Genomic DNA, 23,023 nt, shown 5'->3' with positions numbered 1-23,023 from the left:
TCTAATGACTCTAACCCTGCTCTACCTACCCAATGTTGCTCTATTTCTACAGATCTTATTGTGGGGCCAAAGGTCTTTTTGGACACTTCTTGGAAGAGCTCCAAGGTCGTAGGAAGGTTGCACCTTCAAGCAATAAGATTAGGCCTTTATATTCAAATCCGTGATAAAGAAGTCTCATGTAGTATAATGGTTGAAGCCACAATGGATCAAACTTCTTCTCCGCTAGTGGCTGAAGCTGGAGCATTGCATCTAGTTGCAGTCATTGCTAGGAAGGTCAACATTCAGAGACCTACTTTTCATACGGACAACCTATCTTTGGTCAAAGTTGTTGCTGCCAAGGATAACAATCCTGCTCGTACTCGTTGGGACATTAGGGAGCACCTTCTTGCATTCTTTTGCAACTCCACACAATTCAACCCCTTAATCTTTCATATCAAAAGGGATCTCAATGGAGTTGTGCACGACTATGCTCATCGGGTTCTAAACATAAGTGCGGAACCTGTTTCGTGCATCAAACTAGCTCATAGGCAAACCACTTGTCCAACTTTAGACGCATTCCCATAGTTGGTTTGTCCAGGTGTTGTTATTCATGTTGTAACTTGTACTTGATCTATCTTTGATTGAATTTGACGCCTCGTGCACCTCCCTCTTGTTAAAAAAATAAATAAACTAGTTGTTGAACACAAAATAGAAAGAAAAAAAAGCTAATCCTGCCCCTCTATATGGGGTAAAACAAAAATGACCTATGTGCACGTGTAAATACTTTTCTTAAGTGAAAACATTTAATTTTTATGAACCACCCATACAACTATGTGAAAACTTGTTTACTTTCTTACGGTGCCTTTGGAAGGCTAGAAAATGATCGTCTTTTCTACAGGAAAAAATTCTCCCCCCACTAGGTACATTAGATGGAGAATGCAATCACTGCCTGCAACACTTACTCTGATGAGAAGGACTAACCACTTGATAGAAAATAACTCTAATGACTCTAACCCTGCTCTGCCTTCCCAACGCTGCTTTATTTCTATAGATCTTATTGTGAGGCCAATGATCTTTTCAGATGCTTCTTGGAAGAGCTCTAAGGTCGTTGGAAGGTTGCACCTTCCAACAATAAGATTAGGCCTTTATATTCAAATCCATGATAAAGAAGTCTCATGCAGTATAATGGTTGAAGCCACAATGCCTCAAGCTTCTCCACTGCTTGTGGCTGAAGCTGGAGCATTGCATCTAGTTGTAGACTTGTAGTCATTGTTAGAGAACTCAACATTCAGAGGCCTACTTTTTTTTACAGACAACCTATCTTTGGCCAAATCTGTTGCAGTCAAGGATAACAATTCTGCTCGTACTCGTTGGGACATTAAGGAACACCTTCTTGCGTTCTTTTGAACCTCCACACAGTTCAACCCCTTAATCTTTCCTATCAAAAGGGATCTCAATGGAGTTGTGCACGACTGTGCTCATCGGGTTCTAAACATAAGCATGAAACCTGTTTCATGCATCAAACTAGCTCATAGACAAACCGCTTGTCCAACTTTAGCCGCATTCCCATAGTTAGTTTGCCCAGGTGTTGTTATTCATGTTGTAATTTGTACTTTGATCTTGGCGCCTCGTGAACCTCCCTCTTGTTACAAAAAAAATACTAGTTACTGAACGCAAAATAGAAAGAAAGAAAATATAATCCCTTCAATCTGAATTAATTGATGCAACCATACGGGGTAAAAATATAATGGCCTATGTGCACCTGTAAAGCCTTCACTTAATCACTTAACTGAAAAACAAAAGGGAAGAGGGGGAAAAAAAATCTTATCTCATCTTCTCCCACACAGAGCTTCCCCGCTCCGGGCTCTCCACGTGACCTCTCTCAGCTCTCGGTCAGCACCTCACATCCCCGCGCGCGCACAGTCGCGCAGAGCCACTGCCGCCTCCAGCTCCACCAGGCCGCATGTCTCTCCTCAGTTCACCCACGCCATTCGGTGCGGCCACCGCCGCCCGCCGTCGCCTCCCGCCCGCCGCCCCACTCCCGGGCCGCCGCGCCGCGCTGCACGTGGCGCTCGCGCGCCGGACCGGCGTCTCGTCCCGCACGCAGCGGCGCCTCGAGGAGCGCGGCGGCAAGAAGCGCCGCGGCGGCGTCGAGACGCCCGACGCCGACGAGGACACCGGCCCGGCGTGGGAGGGCGTGGAGTGGGAGGGGGAGCCGCTGGGGTTCGAGGTGTCGACGGAGCCCATGCCGTACCTGCCGGACCCGGAGAAGCCCGACTTCTGGGAGGGGCCCAACATGGAAGTCCTCGGCTTCTTCGTGCAGTACATGTGGGCCTTCGGCGTCTTCTTCTCTGTGAGCACCCTCTCCTCCTCCTCCTCCATTAGTTCTGTGACGTAGGATCTGTATAGTTTGATAGTTTCTCAAAGGAAAATATTCAGTTTTTCTTGAGATGTCGGCACCAGAGAAATTTGGTTTGCAGTCGAATAGCTCTACTTTGAAATGTTTTCCACATAAGGAAGTGGAAGTCAGCATGAAGGAATCCCTTGAATTCGGCAAGCTGGGACTGGCATTAAAATTGCTTAGATCGCGAGTAATTATTTGCTAAATCATTTATAATACTAGTTGCAAGCAGCGAGGGCTCCATGTTCATGTTGTAAACACTCTTTGTAGTACACTGAGCTACTGAATTATTTTCCTCATCTGAACCAAAAGAGTAAATCCTTTCCAATGCCTAGAAGCTAGAACTCTACTGGTACTGTGCGTAGATTGCAGAAAACGTTGAACTCTCTACTGGTACTGTGTAGGGGCATCCGGGAGCTGTTACACATTCCTCATGAAGCTATTTATTTACATTTGCTGACTGTTTAACAAGAGATAATTTATCACTTCTTTATTACTCCCACCGTCCCATAATATAAGACCTTATTACATCCAATTTGTGAGTAAATTGGATGTAATAAGATCTTATATTATGGGACGGAGGGAGTAGATTACATTGCTATGTATACATTCCTGGTGTTTGATCATTGGCATTATGACAACTTAACCACCTATTGTTGCAGATGTCCACTCAATAAGTTTTTTTTTTGAAAGATCTAGCAAAATGCTGGCTTGATTCGATTTAGCAGGAAGCAGCGGAAGAACAACATGATGAAGATCCGAAGATCAAAGAAAAAAGAAAACGACAGCCCTATTAGCTGCCGAGCTACCATCACAGCCAACGCGACTACAAAGCAAAAAGGGCCTGTCCTAGGCTAAGCGTCACCGCCGCGTCACTTGACCAACGCCGGTATCCTCCGAAGACAGCAGCAGCTCCAACTAAGACTTTCTTTGTCAACGCACCATCCACCCTTGAAGCAGAGTGCAGGCAGATGGCGGAACTCGGTCGGTCCTAGAAAAAGCTTCGTCTTGGACTTATCAGCGATGGCGTACATTGCGCCTGGAGCTTCACAAAAAACAGCGGCGAGCACCGGAGAAGCGCCACATAGAACCTCCAAGCAGTGTCTCAAAAACGTGATGCTCCCAACAGAGGAACGACGTCGGAGACGCTGTCATCACGCCGATCCAACCGGACCTAGGCTTTCGCCCAGAGACACTACCAACCAAGCTCGAGGAAGATGCCGACACACCTCGGTGGCGCCTCCAAGGAGGAAAATGACACCCTCAGGCGCCATCGACACCGGCTCTTGTTGTGCAGGACTTTCGTCCGTATCGTCGCACACCTCCGCCCAAGCCCTACGGAGCTCGTCCATGTCGTCTCTCGCAGCACCTTGTTGTTGAAGCCGTGAAGGCATGGTCCACCTCCCCACGGCGAGCATGCAGAGGCCAGATCGGGCCCCGCATCCCGCGTCTACCACGGCTGGAGCCTCCCTGCTCCAGCAAGCGTAGCCTTCCCAGATCCAGCGCAGCCCATCAGTGTCCTCGACGCCCTCCACTCGCCGCCCGGTGCAGTGCCGACGCCACCCTCCGCGGTGCCCACCTTCGCGCCAGGCCAGGAGCAGCACGGGGTGGAACTCGGGCCCTCGAGGAGGCAGCGCGCCAGATCCGCGCCACTGCCACCGTCGGACCGCTCCCCAGCCCTACGCCGGCCAGATCCGCACCGGCCCTCATCCCCGCGCCCTCCTCCTCCTTTACTGCAACCCCTCTCGGCGCCCTCTTCCTCCACCTCGCCATCTCCCGGGCGCCGCACCAGATCCGCTCGCATGGACGCGCCGCTCGACGCCGCAAGCCGCGGAAACAGCCGCCCATCGCCCGACGAAGCCTCCCCCTGCAGCCAACCGTAGAGCGCCTCCGACCCGAGGAGATCCGTCGTCGGGCCGCGCCCCGCCGCGAAGCCGGCCGTCCCGCGCCGTCCTGGCGCCTCGCGGGGAGGGGAAGGGCCCCGCCGCCGCCGACGTACGCGCGGGCTTTGCCCGGCGCCGTCCCCTGGCGGCGGCGAGGGAGGGGGGCGGGGGTGGAGGGGGGCTGCGGCGGTAGGCTGGGGTTTTCGCCTGGCCGCTCGCGGGAGCGGACGAGCGAGCTGCGGACTTGGTAGAGATAACTCTCCATGTTATCCCATGCACTTAGATCATCACATTAATCCATCCATGTAACCATGTTAATTCCCATGCGATGGAACTGATTTTCCTTTTCATACCTGTGCAGTTGGTTGCTTGTGGCGTTGCCGTGGCTACATATAACGATGGGGCATCAGACTTCAGAGACACTCCTGCTTTCAAGGAATCAACCCAAGCCCAGGAGTTCCCGGAAGAGTCAGAATCATCGGGCGCCGATGTGTTTGAAGGTAATCCAACTGAGGTAGCACCAGCTCTTGAGTAGGACTGTCAAGGAGACATCGTGGAAAGAAATGAAGGCTCTCTCTTTGAGCTATAGGGCTCTGCAGTAGCCAGTAAACTTGTACAACATTCAGTGGAAACTTGAAAGCATAGTGTTAAGGAAATTGGCTGCCATGGTTCGGAAAAGAAAATTATCTGGTGATCACTATGTACTGAATTATCTCTTGAATAATCCTAAGTCGAGATCAGAATATGTAAATGGTTAATTAGTGGTGATGAAATTCAGCTATGCTTCTATCTTTGTTGTTGTTTTATTTTGATTTTGCTCCTCCAGTGGTTTGCTTAGATGTGTGTGTAAGAAGCAAACTTGTGTGATTTGACTGCTTCATGTCTATCTACCTACAAAAATGTATATTCTGAGCTTATATTATTTACATATCTCATTCTGCTCTGTACTGAACTTCCCTTGAATTGCTTTATGTTGAAAGTAGAAAATAATTTACCAACAGTTAGTTGTGATTCAATTCAACCAACGGTTAGTTGTGAATATTTTTAAACTGCAAGATTTGATAAGAAGCTTGAGACGGTCTTAGATTCAGCTTGCTCCTATTCCTAAGCCCAAAGGGGAGGCGCTGGCTGCTGTGGAGCGGGCTCAACCGCCGGATCCCCAACCAACCACAACCCCACGAGACGAGCGCCGGGACTGGAATTCCCACGGAGACAGGGAACCATAAAGCTATCAGGCAGAGCAGAGTGTACACCAACAAATCCTCTTCTTCCTCCCAGTCCCAGTCCCAGTACAGTTCTTCCGTAGCTTTAAGCGTTTCATGGCCCGAAAGCAAAATGACCTCCGAGGCCTTTGCGTCCGCGCTCACACGATGCATGGCTGCTGGTTGGCGGTTGCGCTGCACGAGAAAGCAGCAGCCAGCCAGCCAGCTAGCGCGAGGCGGCGCGGCGCCCCTATATACGCACCACGCTGCATGATGCCTGCACACCCGCCATTCCCCGACGCGCATAGGTTCGTTCGGAGCTAGCAGGCGGCGGCTTCTCCCGTCGGCGCGCGCAGGATGATCCCGGAGGGCGCGGCGGAGCTGGTGTCCCTGCTGGCCCCCCTGCTCGTCGTCGTGGGCGTGGCCGCGGTGATCGCGTCGGCGTCGGCGGGCGGGGGCGCGCGCGAGGCGGAGGCGCAGGTGGAGGCTCGGGCGAGGGAGTGGGCGCGGTTCGTGTTCGGCTCCTCGGAGGACGCGGAGCTCGTCGATGGTGCCGGTGGCCGAGCGGACCCCCGGTGGCGCGTGGATGGGGTGAGCTAGTGGCCGTGCACGGCGCACGGTGCACGCACGCGCATGTCTCCTCCATTCTCGTCGGCTCGTGTGCGAGGCCAAACAGTACGGGGTACCGTATGGAGTAGATTGTTGCAACTTGCAAGCGTCGGTTCTCACCCTATGTTTGTTGCTAATTACTGATAGCAGATAAATTTTACTCCCTCCGTTCTTAAATATTTGTCTTTCTAGAGATTTCAATAAGTGACTACATACGGAGCAAAATGAGTGTACCTACACTCTAAAATATGTCTATATACATCCGTATGTAGTAGTCTATTTTAGATCTCTAAAAAGACAAATATTTAGGAACCGAGGGAGTATGTCGCAAATGCTTTTTTTTCATGTTGCAAATGTTAAGCAGAGAAGTTTCGTTGTTGCAAGTGTTGCCGTTGTTAAAGGTCCGTAATTTATCATGGCTGTTGTTACTGTCACAACATGAAGATAAATAGTTTGTGTGCGGTCTTAGAGCATCTACGGTTGAACTTGGCAAATTCGATCCTTCAAACGCCCGCGAATGCGTCCGTGCACGTCCGCCGACAGTGTCCGATCAAGCCTCAAATAATCCATTCTATAACCGGATATCTCAAATTGAAAACCTCAAATCCATATTATTACATGCAACATAAACCTAGTATTAAGCGGAGCTCGTTCGGCTCCGCCATGCCCATGCCCGGCGGCGGTTGCGCTCCGTAGAATGTTCGTCCGGTCGTCGACGAGGTAGAGTAGGACATGGGACACGAGCTGGCTCACGGGACTCAAGGCACCGCCATCTCCCATGCCCTACTCCCTGGATCCCTGATGGTGCCGGTTGACGACAGATCGATGATGGATACGTCCTGTGAGGAGCCGGCGACGTCCACCACGACGCGGTTGCCGCGACCGCACTGGTGCACCATACGGGGCGCCGAAGAATGTGACTCCGCCTCACCAACGTCCACCATTTCTAGGGTTGTCGCCGCCTCCCACGTCCGCTGCCTCGCATGGCAGGCACGCCGCGCCATGTTTGCGCTGGACGACACCATGGTGCGTCCTCTAGCTCGGCGCACCAACAGAGGGGTGGCGCACCTCACGGGCGGGAATCTGATGTTGTACGGTAGGTGAATTTTTGACGCCTTGTGCCCACACTCTGCGGTGCTCCTCTGCACTCTCTTTGTTCCTCTGCGTATACTATCCACTCTACTCTGCCTGGTTCGCATGCCGTTCGGCGGGAATCGTTTCTCGCACTGATTCCGCTGCGGTGCCGCCCACTGTTTGATAATTGCCACTAATTTCTATGCATATGACACCGATCAAAAGCAGTGTGTGATTCCCGCCTAAAGAAAGAAAGGGCTCGTGAGGTCAAGGCAACAGAAGAAGCTGGTGATGGAAAAGGAAAATATCCACGCTGATGCGGTCGCGTCCACTGAAGCAAAAGCAACACTGAGTGACTGATGCGACCGCGTCCGCTGAAGCAAAAGCTAGCGGAGTGAGTGATTCCCGAGGAAATACGAATTAGTGGGCACAAAATATAGAAGAAACAACATTGGGTTCCCGCCCGCGGAAATTAGCTTCATCCACGCATGGGAGTCATCGTTGTCTGCCACAACAAACGCTATCGGGCATGCAACAACAGCTACAGTGCGGCCGCCTGAAGGAGTGGCGGAGTGGCCTGCCATCTCGTCTGGCGTGCATCAGGTGCTGTCGGCATGCGGGCGGCAGCTGTAGGGCTGGCCGCCTCCTCGAGTGGCGGTAGGGCTCACCTGGCCTGGCCCATTCTGTCCCGGCGAGAAGCGCTGCACAAAACATGTTATACCCGGGCAGCCGCCTCCAGGCGTGGCGGCAGGTGCCACGTGTTGCCAGTTGTGCCTACCTGTTGGGAAACGTAGTAGAAATTCAAAATTTTCCTATGAGTCACCAAGATCTATCTATGGAGAAACTAGCAACGAGAGAAAGGAGTGCATCTACATACCCTTGTAGATCGCGAGCGGAAGCGTTCAAGAGAACGGGGTTGAGGGAGTCGTACTCGTCGTGATCCAAATCACCAAAGATCCTAGTGCCGAACGGACGGCACCTCCGCGTTCAACACACGAGTAGCCCGGTGACGTCTCCCGTGCCTTGATCCAACAAGGAGAGAGGGAGAGGTTGGGGAAGACTACGTCCAGCAGCAGCACAACGGCATGATGGTGATGGAGGAGCGTGGCACTCCAGCAGGGCTTCGCGAAGCACCGCAAGAGACGAGGAGGGAGAGGTAGGGCTGCACCTTGGGAGAGTTCATCTCGTGTGTTTTGCAGCCCCCAATACCTCAAGTATATATAGGGGAAGGGGAGGGGCTGCGCCCCCATCTAGGGTTCCCTCCCTAGGGGTAGCGGCAGCCCCCCAAAACCCATTGATACGTCCATTTTGCATCATGCTTTTATGACAATATTTATTGCATTATGGGCTGCTATTTCACATTATGTCACAATACGTATGGCTATTCTCTCTTATTTTACAAGGTTTACATGAAGAGGGAGAATGTCGGCAACTGGAATTCTAGGCTGGAAAAGGAGCAAATATTGGATGCCTATTCTACGCAACTCCAAAAGTCCTGAAACTCCACGGAATACCTTGAAATAAATAAAGAAAAATCGTCGCCAAAGATGAAGGACAGGGGGCCCACACCCTGCTCACGAGGGTGGGGGCGCCCCCCTGGGCGCGCCCCCCTACCTCGTGGGCCCCCTGGTGGCTCTCCGACATCCATCTTCTCCTATATGAAGTCTTTCGATGAGAAAAAAATAAAGGAGAACCTTTCGGGACGAGACTCCGCCGCCACGAGGCGGAACCTTGGCGGAACCAATCTAGGGCTCTGGCAGAGCTGTTCTGCCGGGGACACTTCCCTCCGGGAGGGGGAAATCATCATCATCATCATCACCAACGCTCCTCTCATTGGGAGAGGGCAATCTCCATCAACATCTTCACCAGCACCATCTCATCTCCAAACCCTAGTTCATCTCTTGTATCCAATTCTTGTCTCCAAGTCCGGGATTGGTGCTAGTAGTTTGCTAGTAGTATTGATTACTCCTTGTAGTTGATGCTAGTTGGTTTATTTGGTGGAAGATCATATGTTCAGATCCTTTATGCACATCATTACCCCTCTGATTATGAACATGGATATACTTTGTGAGTAATTACGTTTGTTCCTGAGGACAAGGGAGAAGTCTTGCTATAAGTAGTCATGTGAATTTGGTATTCGTTCCATATTTTGATGAGATGTATGTTGTCTAGCCTCTAGTGGTGTTATGTGAACGTCGACTATATAACACTTCACCATTATTTGGTCCTAGAGGAAGGCATTGGGAAGTAATAAGTAGATGATGGGTTGTTAGAGTGACAGAAGCTTAAACCCTAGTTTATGTGTTGCTTCGTAAGGGGCTGATTTGGATACATATGTTTCATGCTATGGTTAGGTTTACCTTAATACTTTTGTTGTAGTTGCAGATGCTTGTAATAGAGGTTAATCATAAGTGGGATGCTTGTCCAAGTAAGGGCAGTACCCAAGCACCGGTCCACCCACATATCAAATTATCAAATTACTGAACGCGAATCATATGAGCGTGATGAAAACTAGCTTGACGATATTCCCATGTGTCCTCGGGAGCGCTTTTCCTATTATAAGAGTTTGTCCAGGCTTGTCCTTTGCTTCAAAAAGGATTGGGCCACCTTGCTGCACTTTATTTACTTTTGTTACTTGTTGCTCGCTACAATTTATCTTATCACAAAACTATCTGTTACCACTTATTTCAGTACTTGCAGAGAATACCTTGCTGAAAACCGCTTATCATTTCCTTCTGCTCCTCGTTGGGTTCGACACTCTTACTTATCGAAAGGACTACGATAGATCCCCTATACTTGTGGGTCATTAAGACTCTTTTCTGGTGCCGTTGCCGGGGAGTGAAGCGCCTTTGGTAGGTGGAATTTGGTAAGGAAAAATTTATTTAGTGTGCTGAAATTTTCTGTCACTTTTTACTATGGAAAGTAATTGTCTGAGGGGCTTGTTCGGGGTATCTTCACCCCGTCCAGTAGAGCAAAGAGTTGCTGCTCAACCTACTCAACCTACTGAACCTATTGAAAATGAAACTCCTTTTGAGATTCCTTTGGGTTTGATAGAAAAACTGCTAGCTAACACTTTTACAGGAGATGGAACAAAGCATCCTGACGAACATCTACGCTATGTGGATGATGTTTGTGGACTATTTAAGCTTGTAGGTATACCCGATGATGTTGTTAAGAAGAAGGCTTTCCCTTTATCTTTGAAGGGAGACGCATTGACATGGTATAGGCTATGTGATGATATGAGATCCTGGAACTATAAAAGATTGAAGTTGGAATTTCATCAAAAGTATTACCCTATGCATCTTGTTCATCGTGATCACAATTATATATATAATTTTTGGCCTCGCGAAGGAGAAAGCATCGCTCAAGCTTGGGGAGGCTTAAATCAATGTTATATTCATGCCCCAATCATGAGCTCGCAAGAGAAGTGATTATGCAAAGTTTTTATGCTCGGCTTTCTGATAACAATCGCACCATGCTCGATACTTCTTGTGCTGGCTCTTTTATGATGAAGACTATTGAATTCAGATGGAATTTATTGGATAGAATTAAACACAACTCTGAAGATTGCGACCTCGACGAAGGTAAGGAGTCAGGTATGACACTTAAGTTTGATTGTGTTAAATCTTTTATGGATACCGATATTTTCCATAGGTTTAGCACTAAATATGGACTTGACTCTGAGATAGTAGCTTCTTTCTGTGAATCTTTTGCTACTTATGTTGATCTCCCCAAGCAGAAGTGGTCTAAATATCATCCTCCCATAGAAGTAAAAGTAGCTGCACCTATTAAAGTTGAAGAAAAGATTGTCACTTATAATGATCCTATTGTTCCTACTTCTTATGTTGAGAAACCACCTTTCCTTGTTAGAATGAAGGATCATGATAAAGCTTCAATTGTTGTTCGTAAAAGCAATATTAGAACTTATACACCTCCTGAGTAAGTCAAAGTAGAACCTAATATTGCTATTGTTAAAGATCTCTTGTCTGACAATATTGATGGGCATGTTATTCAATTCTGTGGTGAAACTGCCAGAATTGCTAAACCTTGTGATAAAGATAAACATAGACTTGTGGTAGGCTGCCTGTTATTTCTGTTAAAATAGGAGATCATTGTTATCATGGCTTGTGTGATATGGGTGCTAGTGCTAGTGTTATACCCATTGACTTATACAAAGAAATTATGCATGATATTGCACCTGCTGAGTTAGAAGATATTGATGTTACAATTAAACTTGCCAATAGAGATACTATTTCTCCAGTGGGAATTGTTAGAGATGTTGAAGTCTTGTGTGGAAAAACCAAATATCCCGCTGATTTTCTTGTTCTTGGTTCTCCACAAGATAGCTTTTGTCCCATTATATTTGGTAGACCCTTCTTGAATACTGTTAATGCTAAGATAGATTGCAAAAAGAATGTTGTTACTATTGGCTTGGATGATATGGTTCATGAGTTTAATTTCTCTAAATTTAGTAAACAACATCGTGAGGAAGAATCGCCTAGTAAGGATGAAAGTATTGGTCTTGCCTCTATTGTTGTACCTCCTAGTGATCCTTTAGAACAGTATTTGCTAGACCATGAAAATGATATGTTCATGAATGAAAGAAGGGAAATAGACGAAGTATTCTTTAAACAGGAACCAATTCTGTAACCTAATTGCCTGTTGAAATCCTAGGGGATCCTCCTCCACCCAAGGGTGATCCCGTGTTCGAGCTTAAACCGTTGCCTGATAATCTTAAATATGCTTATCTTGATGAAAAGAAAATATATCCTGTCATTATTAGTGCTAACCTTTCAGAGCATGAAGAAGAAAGATTATTGAAAACTCTGAAGAAGCACCGTGCCGCTATTGGATATACTCTGGATGATCTTAAGGGCATCAGTCCCACTCTATGCCAACATAAAATAAATTTGGAAGCAGATGCCAAACCAGTTTGTGATCCTCAACGACGTTTGAATCCTAAAATGAAAGAAGTGGTAAGAAAAGAAATACTCAAGCTTCTGGAGGCAGGTATAATTTATCCCGTTGTTGATAGTCAGTGGGTAAGTTCTGTCCATTGTGTCCCTAAGAAGGGAGGTATTACTGTTGTCCCTAATGATAAAGATGAGTTGATTCCGCAAAGAATTATCACAGGTTATAGGATGGTAATTGATTTCTGTAAGTTAAATAAGGCTACTAAGAAAGATCATTACCCCTTACCTTTTATTGATCAAATGCTAGAAACATTATGCAAACATACACACTATTGCTTTCTAGATGGTTATTCTGGTTTCTCTCAAATACCTGTGTCAGCTAAAGGTCAATCAAAGACTACTTTTACATGCCCTTTTGGTACTTTTGCTTATAGATGTATGCCTTTTGGTTTATGTAATGCACCTGCTACCTTTCAAAGATGCATGATGGCTATATTCTCTGACTTTTGTGAAAAAATTTGTGAGGTTTTCATGGACGATTTTTCCGTCTATGGTTCCTCTTTTGATGATTTCTTAAGCAATCTTGATCGAGTTTTGCAGAGATGTGAAGAAACTAATCTTGTCTTGAATTGGGAAAAGTGCCACTTTATGGTTAATGAAGGTATTGTCTTGGGGCACAAAGTTTCTGAAAGAGGTATTGAAGTTGACAAAGCCAAGGTTGATGCTATTGAAAAGATGCCATGTCCCAAGGACATCAAAGGTATAAGAAGTTTCCTTGGTCATGCCGGATTTTATAGGAGGTTCATTAAGGACTTCTCAAAAATCTCTCGGCCTCCGACTAATTTATTACAAAAAGATGTACCATTTGTCTTTGATGATGATTGTGTGGAAGCATTTGAAATACTTAAGAAAGCATTAGTCTCTGCACCTGTTGTTCAACCACCTGATTGGAATTTACCCTTTGAAATTATGTGTGATGCTAGTGATTATGCTGTAGGTGTTGTTCTAGGGCAAAGAGTTGATAAGAAATTAAATGTTATCCATTATGCTAGTAAGACTCTAGACAGTGCTCAAAGAAATTATGCTACTACCGAAAAGGAACTTTTAGCAGTTGTGTTTGCTTGAGTTGATAAGAAATTAAATGTTATCCATTATGCTAGTAAGACTCTAGACAGTGCTCAAAGAAATTATGCTACTACCGAAAAGGAACTTTTAGCAGTTGTGTTTGCTTGTGATAAGTTTAGACCTTATATTGTTGATTCTAAAGTAACTATTCACACTGATCATGCTGTTATTAAATATCTTATGGAAAAGAAGGATGCAAAACCTAGACTCATTAGATGGGTTCTTCTGCTACAAGAATTTGATTTACATATTGTTGATAGAAAAGGAGCTGAGAACCCCGTTGCAGACAACTTGTCTAGGTTAGAGAATGTTCTTGATGACCCACTACCTATTGATGATAGCTTTCCTGATGAACAAATAAATGTCATAAGCACTTCTCGTAGCACTCCTTGGTATGCTGATTATGCTAATTATATTGTCGCTAAATTTATACCACCTAGATTCACATACCAACAAAAGAAAAAGTTTTTCTATGACTTGCGACATTACTTTTGGGATGACCCACATCTTTATAAAGAAGGAGTAGATGGTGTCATTAGACATTGTGTACCTGAGCATGAACGGGAACAGATCCTATGCAAGTGTCACTCCGAAGCTTATGGAGGACACCATGCTAGAGATAGAACTGCACATAAGGTATTGCAATCTGGTTTTTATTGGCCTACTCTCTTCAAGGATGCCCGTAAGTTTGTTTTGTCTTGCGATGAATGTCAAAGAATTGGTAATATTAGTAGACGTCAAGAAATGCCTATGAATTGTTCACTTGTTATTGAACCATTTGATGTTTGGGGCTTTGATTATAGGGACATTTACATCTGTGCCCCTAACTCGAACCCACTACTCAGATTTGCCCCTAATTTTGAAGCATGCTCAAATTTGCCCCCCCACTGTTAAGTCAATACTTAGAAATGCCCTTCCATACAGTACCGTAGCACTTTCCGTCCAATACTGTAGCACTTTCCATCTGCTACAGTACACATGGGCCTCTGACGGTCAAAGGCCTTTGACTGGACGGAAGGGCATTTCTGAGTAGTGACTTAACGGCGGAGGGGCAAATTTGAGCATGCTTTGAAATTAGGGGCAAATCTGAGTAGGTGGTTCGAGTTAGGGGCAGAAATGCAAATGACCCTTGATTATATGGGACCTTTTCCTGCCTCTAATGGATATACTCATATTTTAGTTGCTGTTGATTACGTTACTAAGTGGGTAGAAGCTATTCCAACTAGTAGTGCTGATCATAACACTTCTATTAAAATGCTTAAGGAAGTTATTTTTCCGAGGTTTGGAGTCCCCATATATTTAATGACTGATGGTGGTTCACACTTTATTCATGGTGCTTTCCGTAAGATGCTAGCTAAATATGACGTTAATCATAGGATTGCATTTCCTTATCACCCGCAGTCTAGTGGTCAAGTAGAGTTGAGCAATAGAGAGCTCAAATTAATGGGCCTATAGAACTGCATATAAAAATCCTATGGGTATGTCTCTGTATAAAATGGTTTATGGAAAAGCTTGTCACTTACCCCTCGAACTAGAACACAAGGCATACTGGGCTATTAAAGAGCTCAACTATGATTTCAAACTTGCCGGTGAGAAGAGGTTATTTGATATTAGCTCACTTGATGAATGGAGAACCCAAGCTTATGAAAATGCCAAGTTGTTTAAAGAAAAGGTTAAAAGATGGCATGACAAAAGGATAAAAAAGCGTGAGTTTAATGTAGGTGATTATGTATTGCTATACAACTCTCATTTAAGAATTTTTGCAGGAAAACTTCTCTCTAAATGGGAAGGTCCCTACGTTATCAAGGAGGTCTATCATTCCGGTTCCATAAAAATCAACAACTTCGCGGGCACAAATCCGAAGGTGGTAAACGGTTAAAGGATCAAACATTATATCTCAGGTAATCCTAAAATGTTGAAACCAATATTATTGAAATCGTAACCCCGGAGGAATACATAAGGGACACTTTCCAGCCTGTTTCAGACTCTGAAAAGGAATAAGTATGTGGTACGGTAAGTAAACCGACTCCAAAACAATTTTTAAAGCAATATTTCTCCGTTTTGGAATATTTAGAAAAATAGAAAAATAAATAGCAGTCCGGAGAGGACACGAGGCCTCCACGAGGGTGGAGGGCGCGCCCTACCCCCCTGGGCGCCCCCCCTACCTCGTGAGCACCTCGTGTGCCCTCCGGACTCTGTTTCCCTGCACGTTACGTATTTTGGTCGGTAAAAATTCATTATATATACTCCCGGAGGTTTTGACTCTCGTATCACGCAAATACCCTCTGTTTTTGTTTCGAGCTATTTTCGTTACAGATTTAAAGCACCATGACTTCTCCCTCCTCCAACAACGAAGACAAGGATACTTGGCTATGGAAGATAGAGTTGAAAAGAGAGGAACCAGAAGGGATCAACAAGGATGAAAGGATTAAGAAGGTCATGGAGGTGCCAACTCCGGTGGTGAAAGAAGAAAACATCCCTCAACCTTTACCTAACCTTTTCACTCCAACAGAGATTGAAGCCTTCAAGATGATTGAGCTAGCCCGTATACAGAACAAGTATCTCACACAGGAGAATATTTTGTTGAAGGATCATATTGCTGGGCTCAAGGGCATTATCCGCAAGTTGGAGGAACTTTTACGCTCGTTGTGCGATTATCCACCGTCATCATCACCACCTCCATCACCTCCGAAGACATAATCACATGGGTATGGGCACTCCCCTTGGCAACTGCCAAGCTTGGGGGACGTGCCCTGGTATCGTATCACCATCACAACTCCTATCTTTACCGTATTTCTTAGTTCGATCCTATTAGTAGTATCTTGATTTAGTAGAATAAAGTCTTGGCATGATCTAGTTTTGAGTTTTGCTTTATGATCCTTCTTTGTAATCGAGTCCGTGAGCTATATAATAAAGATTAGTGTTGAGTCAAGGGCTTGATTATTTTGCCATGATCTTGGGTGATTAGAAGAAAAAGAATAAAAAGAATCAAAGAGTTCATATTGATCTTAGTGAAAGTAATGACTTCACATAGAGAGAGTATGATGATTAAAAGTTGTTGGGAGTTGGCAAATATAGCTTTGGTCATCGTTGCAATTAATAGGAAGTAATAAGGAAAGAGAGGTTTCACATATAGATATATTATCATTGACATATTTTATGATTGGGAGCACTCATTAAAATATGACATGCTAAAGAGTTGAGGTTGGACAAGGAAGACAACATAATGAGTTATGTTTTCTTACATCCGAGATAAAGTATGTTGTCATGGATCCTCTACCGTGTTGAGCTTGCCTTTCCCCCTCATGCTAGCCAAATTCTTAGCACCAAGTAGAAATACTACTTGTGCTTCCAAATACCCTTAAACCAGTTTTTCCATGAGAGTCCACCATATCTACCTATGAATTGAGTAAGATCCTTCAAGTAAGTTGTCATCGGTGCAAGCAATAAAAATTGCTCTCTAAATATGCATGACTTATTAGTGCAGAGAAATAAGCTTCGTACGAACTTGTTGTGGACGCAATAAAAGTGACAGACTGCATAATAAAGGTTCACATGCACTGATGACTCATGGGCCCCCTGGTGGCTCTCCGACTCCCATCTTCTCTTATATGAAGTCTTTCGATGAGAAAAAAATAAGGGAGAACCTTTCGGGACGAGACTCCGCCGCCACGAGGCAGAACCTTGGCGGAACCAATCTAGGGCTCTGGCAGAGCTGTTCTGCCGGGGACACTTCCCTCCGGGAGGGGGAAATCATCATCATCATCATCACCAACGCTCCTCTCATCGGGAGAGGGCAATCTCCATCAATATCTTCACCAGCACCATCTCATCTCCAAACCCTAGTTCATCTCTTGTATCCAATTCTTGTCTCCAAGTCCGAGATTGGTGCTAGTAGTTTGTTAGTAGTATTGATTACTCCTTGTAGTTGATGCTAGTTGGTTTATTTGGTGGAAGATCATATGTTCAGATCCTTTATGCACATCATTACCCCTTTGATTATGAACATGAATATTCTTTGTGAGTAATTACGTTTGTTCCTGAGGACAAGGGAGAAGTCTTGCTATTAGTAGTCATGTGAATTTGGTATTCGTTCGATATTTTGATGAGATGTATGTTGTCTAGCCTCTAGTGGTGTTATGTGAACATCGACTACATAACACTTAACCATTATTTGGGCCTAGAGGAAGGCATTGGGAAGTAATAAGTAGATGATGGGTTGCTAGAGTGACAGAAGCTTAAACCCTAGTTTATGTGTTGCTTCGTAAGGGGCTGATTTGGATACATATGTTTCATGCTATGGTTAGGTTTACCTTAATACTTTTGTTGTAGTTGCGGATGCTTGCAATAGAGGTTAATCATAAGTGGGGTGCTTGTCCAAGTAAGGGCAGTACCCAAGCACCGGTCCACCCACATATCAAGTTATCAAAGTACCGACGAATCATATGAGCGTGATGAAAACTAGCTTGACGATATTCCCATGTGTCCTCGAGAGCGCTTTTCCTATTATAAGAGTTTGTCCAGGCTTGTCCTTTGCTACAAAAAGGATTGGTCCACCTTGCTGCACTTTATTTACTTTTGTTACTTGTTGCTCGCTACAATTTATCTTATCACAAAACTATCTATTACCACTTATTTCAGTACTTGCAGAGAATACCTTGCTGAAAACCGCTTATCATTTCCTTCTGCTCCTCGTTGAGTTCGACACTCTTACTTATCGAAAGGACTACGATAGATCCCCTATACTTGTGGGTCATCACCCATCTAGGGTGCGACCAAGGGGGGGAAGAGAGGGGGCGCCCTAGGGTGGGCCTTAAGGCCCATCTGGACCTAGGGTTTGCCCCCTCCCACTCTTCCTGCGCCTTGGGCCTTGGTGGGGGGCGCACCAGCCCACCTGGGGCTGGTCCCATCCCACACTTGGCCTACGCAGCCCTCTGGGGCCGTTGGCCCCACCAGGTGGACCCCTGGGACCCTCCCGGTGGTCCCGGTACGTTACCGATAGCACCCGAAAATTTTCCGGTGACCAAAACAGGACTTCCCATATATAAATCTTTACCTCCGGACCATTCCGGAACTCCTCATGATGTCCGAGATCTCATCCGGGACTCCGAACAACATTCGGTAACCACGTATATCTATTCCCTATAACCCTAGCGTCATCGAACCTTAAGTGTGTAGACCCTACGGGTTCGGGAACCATGCAGACATGACCGAGACAACTTTGCGGCTAATAACCAACAGCGGGATATGGATACCCATGTTGGCTCCCAAATGTTCCACGATGATCTCATCGGATGAACCACAATGTCAAGGATTCAATCAACCCCGTATACAATTCCCTTTGTCTAGCGGTATAGTATTTGCCCGAGATTTGATCGTCGGTATCCCGATACCTTGTTCAATCACGTTACCGTCAAGTCTCTTTACTCGTTCCGTAACACATCATCCCGCGATCAACTCCTTGATCACATTGTGCACATTATGATGATGTCCTATCGAGTGGGCCCAGAGATACCTCTCCGTCATACGGAGTGACAAATCCCAGTCTCGATTCATGCCAACCCAACAGACACTTTCGGAGATACCCGTAGTGCACCTTTATAGCCACCCAGTTACGTTGTGACGTTTGGTACACCCAAAGCATTCCTACGGTATCCGGGAGTTGCACAATCTCATGGTCTAAGGAAAAGATACTTGACATTTTGAAAAGCTTTAGCATACAAACTACACGATCTTGTGCTAGGCTTTGGATTGGGTCTTGTCCATCACATCATTCTCCTAATGATGTGATCCCATTATCAATGACATCCAATGTGCATGGTCAGGAAACCATGACCATCTGTTGATCAACGAACTAGTCAACTAGAGGCTTACTAGGGACATGGTGTTGTCTATGTATCCACACATGTATCTGAGTTTCCCATCAATACAATTCTAGCATGGATAATAAACAATTATCATAAACAAGGAAATATAATAATAACCATTTTATTATTTCATCTAGGGCATATTTCCAACACTACCGCCATGGCTGAGGGGGTCATTTTTATCAATTTAATCCACGGGTAGTCCTTTTTGGCAATAGCGTTGGGCAGGTGGCCCTTTGGACAAAAAATCGTTGCCATGGCCACTATCTGCATGAATCACCCCTGTAGCACTAATCACTAAGGAAACCACTGCTCCGGCCATTCCTTTCGGCTCTGCACGACTACACCTGCTAAGCATGGGTGTTGATAGACATGTGCAAAAACAAATGCATAGTTTCTGTTCAGCAATACTAATATACCATGGCCTTTTTTTGTACATGTCGATGTGATCATGATCACCCAATGGAATGACAAATTTATAATGTTCGTGACAATGTTCTAATTTGCGTGAAGTAGCCGCATAATGTTATATTCAACCTCTGATCAAAAGGATGGATCTTGGTTCTATTTCATCTCTTCAACAAGTTTAGTAATAAGCATAATGGCCCTATTGTTCCGATGGAGAGAAGAACATATAATTAGCTTTTCAGGAAATTTCCAAACAAACAATTTCAACAAAATCTTTCAATTTCTCATTTTTTTATGTTCAACTTTATGTATTCCTCTATCCGTAAAGTACAATGAAAGTACAAAAATGTCTATATGGAGTTTATGTTATTTGTATTAACATATACTCTAGGGGGGAGGTTTTTATGTGGTACTAACGATTTAATAACTATCTTTGTAGCTCCACAATGTTTCAGTTGATGTTCATACCTATTTTTGATTATATTGTAAAATCATTTGCTATTGTACAACAGACCATGGAAAGCTTCATGCTCTGCAACAGTGGCGGAGATAGCCAAAAATCACTGGGGGGGGCACAAATCATTAGTGTTTGAGAGGAAGGGGGCAAATGGTAAAAGAACAATCTAAGCCCTCCTTAAAAAAATTCCTTCAAGATTGATCCAAGGCCAGGGGGAGGGGGGCTGTTGGAAATATGCCCTAGAGGCAATAATAAATTAGTTATTATTATTATATTTCCTTGTTCATGATAATCATTTATTATCCATGCTATAATTGTATTGATAGGAAACTCAGATACATGTGTGGGTACATAGACAACACCATGTCCCTAGTGAGCCTCTAGTTGACTAGCTCGTTGATCAATAGATGGTTATGGTTTCCTGACCATGGACATTGGATGTCGTTGATAACGGGATCACATCATTAGCAGAATGATGTGATGGACAAGACCCAATCCTAAGCCTAGCACAAACATCGTATAGTTCGTATGCTAAAGCTTTTATAATGTCAAGTATCTTTTCCTTAGACCATGAGATTGTGCAACTCCCGGATACCGTAGGAATGCTTCGGGTGTACCAAACGTCACAACGTAACTGGGTGGCTATAAAGGTGCACTACAGGTATCTTCGAAAGTGTCTGTTGGGTTGGCATGAATCGAGACTGGGATTTGTCACTCTGGTTGACGGAGAGGTATCTCTGGGCCCACTCGGTAGGACATCATCATAATGTGCACAATGTGACCAAGGGGTTGATCATGGGATGATGTGTTACGAAACGAGTAAAGAGACTTGCCGGTAACGAGATTGAACAAGGTATCGGCATACCGACGATCGAATCTCGGGCAAGTACAATACCGTTAGACAAAGGGAATTGTATACGGCATCGATTGAGTCCTTGACATCGTGGTTCATCCGATGAGATCATCGTGGAACATGTGGGAGCCAACATGGGTATCCAGATCCCGCTGTTGGTTATTGACCGGAGAACATCTCGGTCATGTCTGCATGGTTCCCGAACCCGTAGGGTCTACACACTTAAGGTTCGATGACGCTAGGGTTATAAAGGAAGTTTGTATGTGGTTACCGAATGTTGTTCGGAGTCCCGGATGAGATCCCTGACGTCATGAGGAGTTCCAGAATGGTCCGGAGGTAAAGATTTATATATGTGAAGTCTTGTTTTGGTCGCCGGAAAAGTTTCGCGCATTATCGGTATTGTACCGAGAGTGTCGAAAGGGGTCCGGGGGTCCACCAGGGGTCCACCTGCCCCCGGGGGGCCACATGGGCTGTAGGGGTGTGCGCCTTGGCCTATATGGGCCAAGGGCACCAGCCCCAAGAGGCCCATGCGCCAAGAGATAAGGGAAAGGGAGAGTCCTAAAGGGGGAAGGCACCTCCTAGGTGCCTTGGGGAGGATGGACTCCTCCCTAGCCACACCCTTCCTTGGAGGAAGGGCCAAGGCTGCGCCCCCCCCTCTCCCTTGCCCCTATATATAGTGGAGGGGAGGGAGGGCAGCCGCACCTGAAGCCCTGGCACCTCCCTCCCTCCCGTGACACCTCCTCCTCTCCCGCAGGTGCTTGGCGAAGCCCTGCAGGATTGCCACGCTCCTCCACCACCACCACGCCGTTGTGCTGCTGCTAGATGGAGTCTTCCTCAACCTCTCCCTCTCTCCTTGCTAGATCAAGGCATGGGAGACGTCACCGGGCTGTACGTGTGTTGAACGCGGAGGTGCCGTCCGTTCGGCACTAGGATCTCCGGTGATTTGGATCACGACGAGTACGACTCCTTCAACCCCGATCTCTTGAAAGCTTGCGCTTAGTGATCTACAAGGGTATGTAGATGCCCTCTCCTTCCCCTCGTTGCTGGTTTCTCCATAGATAGATTTTGGTGACACATAGGAAAATTTTGAATTTCTGCTACGTTCCCCAACAGTGGTATCAGAGCTAGGTCTATTGCGTAGATTCTATGCACGAGTAGAACACAAAGTAGTTGTGAGCGTTGATTTTGTTCAATATGCTTACCGTTACTAGTCCAATCTTGTTTCGAAGGTATTGTGGGATGAAGCGGCCCGGACCGACCTTACACGCACACTTACGTGAGACAGGTTCCACCGACTGACATGCACTTGGTGCATAAGGTGGCTAGCGGGTGCTAGTCTCTCCCACTTTAGTCGAAACGGATTCGGTGAAAAGGGTCCTTATGAAGGGTAAATAGCAATTGGCATATCACGTTGTGGTTTTGCGTAGGTAAGAAACGTTCTTGCTAGAAACCCATAGCAGCCACGTAAAACATGCAAACAACAATTAGAGGACGTCTAACTTGTTTTTGCAGGGTATGCTATGTGATGTGATATGGCCAAGAAGAATGTGATGAATATATGTGATGTATGAGATTGATCATGTTCTTGTAATAGGAATCACGACTTGCATGTCGATGAGTATGACAACCGGCAGGAGCCATAGGAGTTATCTTAATTTATTGTATGACCTGCGTGTCATCAAACAACGCCATGTAATTACTTTACTTTATTGCTAACCAGTAGCCATAGTAGTAGAAGTAATAGTTGGCGAGACAACTTCATGAAGACACGATGATGGAGATCATGATGATGGAGATCATGGTGTCATGCCGGTGACGATGATGATCATGGAGCCCCGAAGATGGAGATCAAAAGGAGCAAAATGATATTGTCCATATCATGTCACTATTTGATTGCATGTGATGTTTATCATGTTTATACATCTTATTTGCTTGGAACGACAGTAGTAAATAAGATGATCCCTCATTAAAATTTCAAGAAAGTGTTCCCCCTAACTGTGCACCATTGCGAAAGTTCGCGTTTCGAAGCACCACGTGATGATCGGGTGTGATAGATTCTTACGTTCACATACAACGGGTGTAAGCCAGATTTACACACGCGAAACACTTAGGTTAACTTGACGAGCCTAGCATGTACAGACATGGCCTCGGAACACAAGAGACCGAAAGGTCGAGCATGAGTCGTATGGAGGATACGATCAACATGAAGATGTTCACTGATGATGACTAGTCCGTCTCACGTGATGATCGGA

General features: G+C 45.7%; 1 protein-coding gene across 1 annotated transcript; it reads left to right on the top strand.

Moving 5' to 3' along the window:
- The first annotated feature begins 1,798 nt into the window (after positions 1-1,798).
- On the top strand, positions 1,799-5,069 carry LOC123090845 (uncharacterized). Its single transcript, XM_044512198.1, has 2 exons — positions 1,799-2,332; positions 4,625-5,069. Exons 1-2 carry the CDS (start codon positions 1,943-1,945, stop codon positions 4,796-4,798), a joined length of 564 nt encoding a protein of 187 aa, XP_044368133.1. The 5' UTR covers positions 1,799-1,942; the 3' UTR covers positions 4,799-5,069.
- The last annotated feature ends 17,954 nt before the right edge of the window (positions 5,070-23,023 follow it).

Source organism: Triticum aestivum, chromosome 4B (assembly GCF_018294505.1).
Source record: "Triticum aestivum cultivar Chinese Spring chromosome 4B, IWGSC CS RefSeq v2.1, whole genome shotgun sequence".
In the NCBI taxonomy this organism is placed as follows: domain Eukaryota; kingdom Viridiplantae; phylum Streptophyta; class Magnoliopsida; order Poales; family Poaceae; genus Triticum; species Triticum aestivum.
This window is presented reverse-complemented; position numbering and strand designations above follow the sequence as displayed.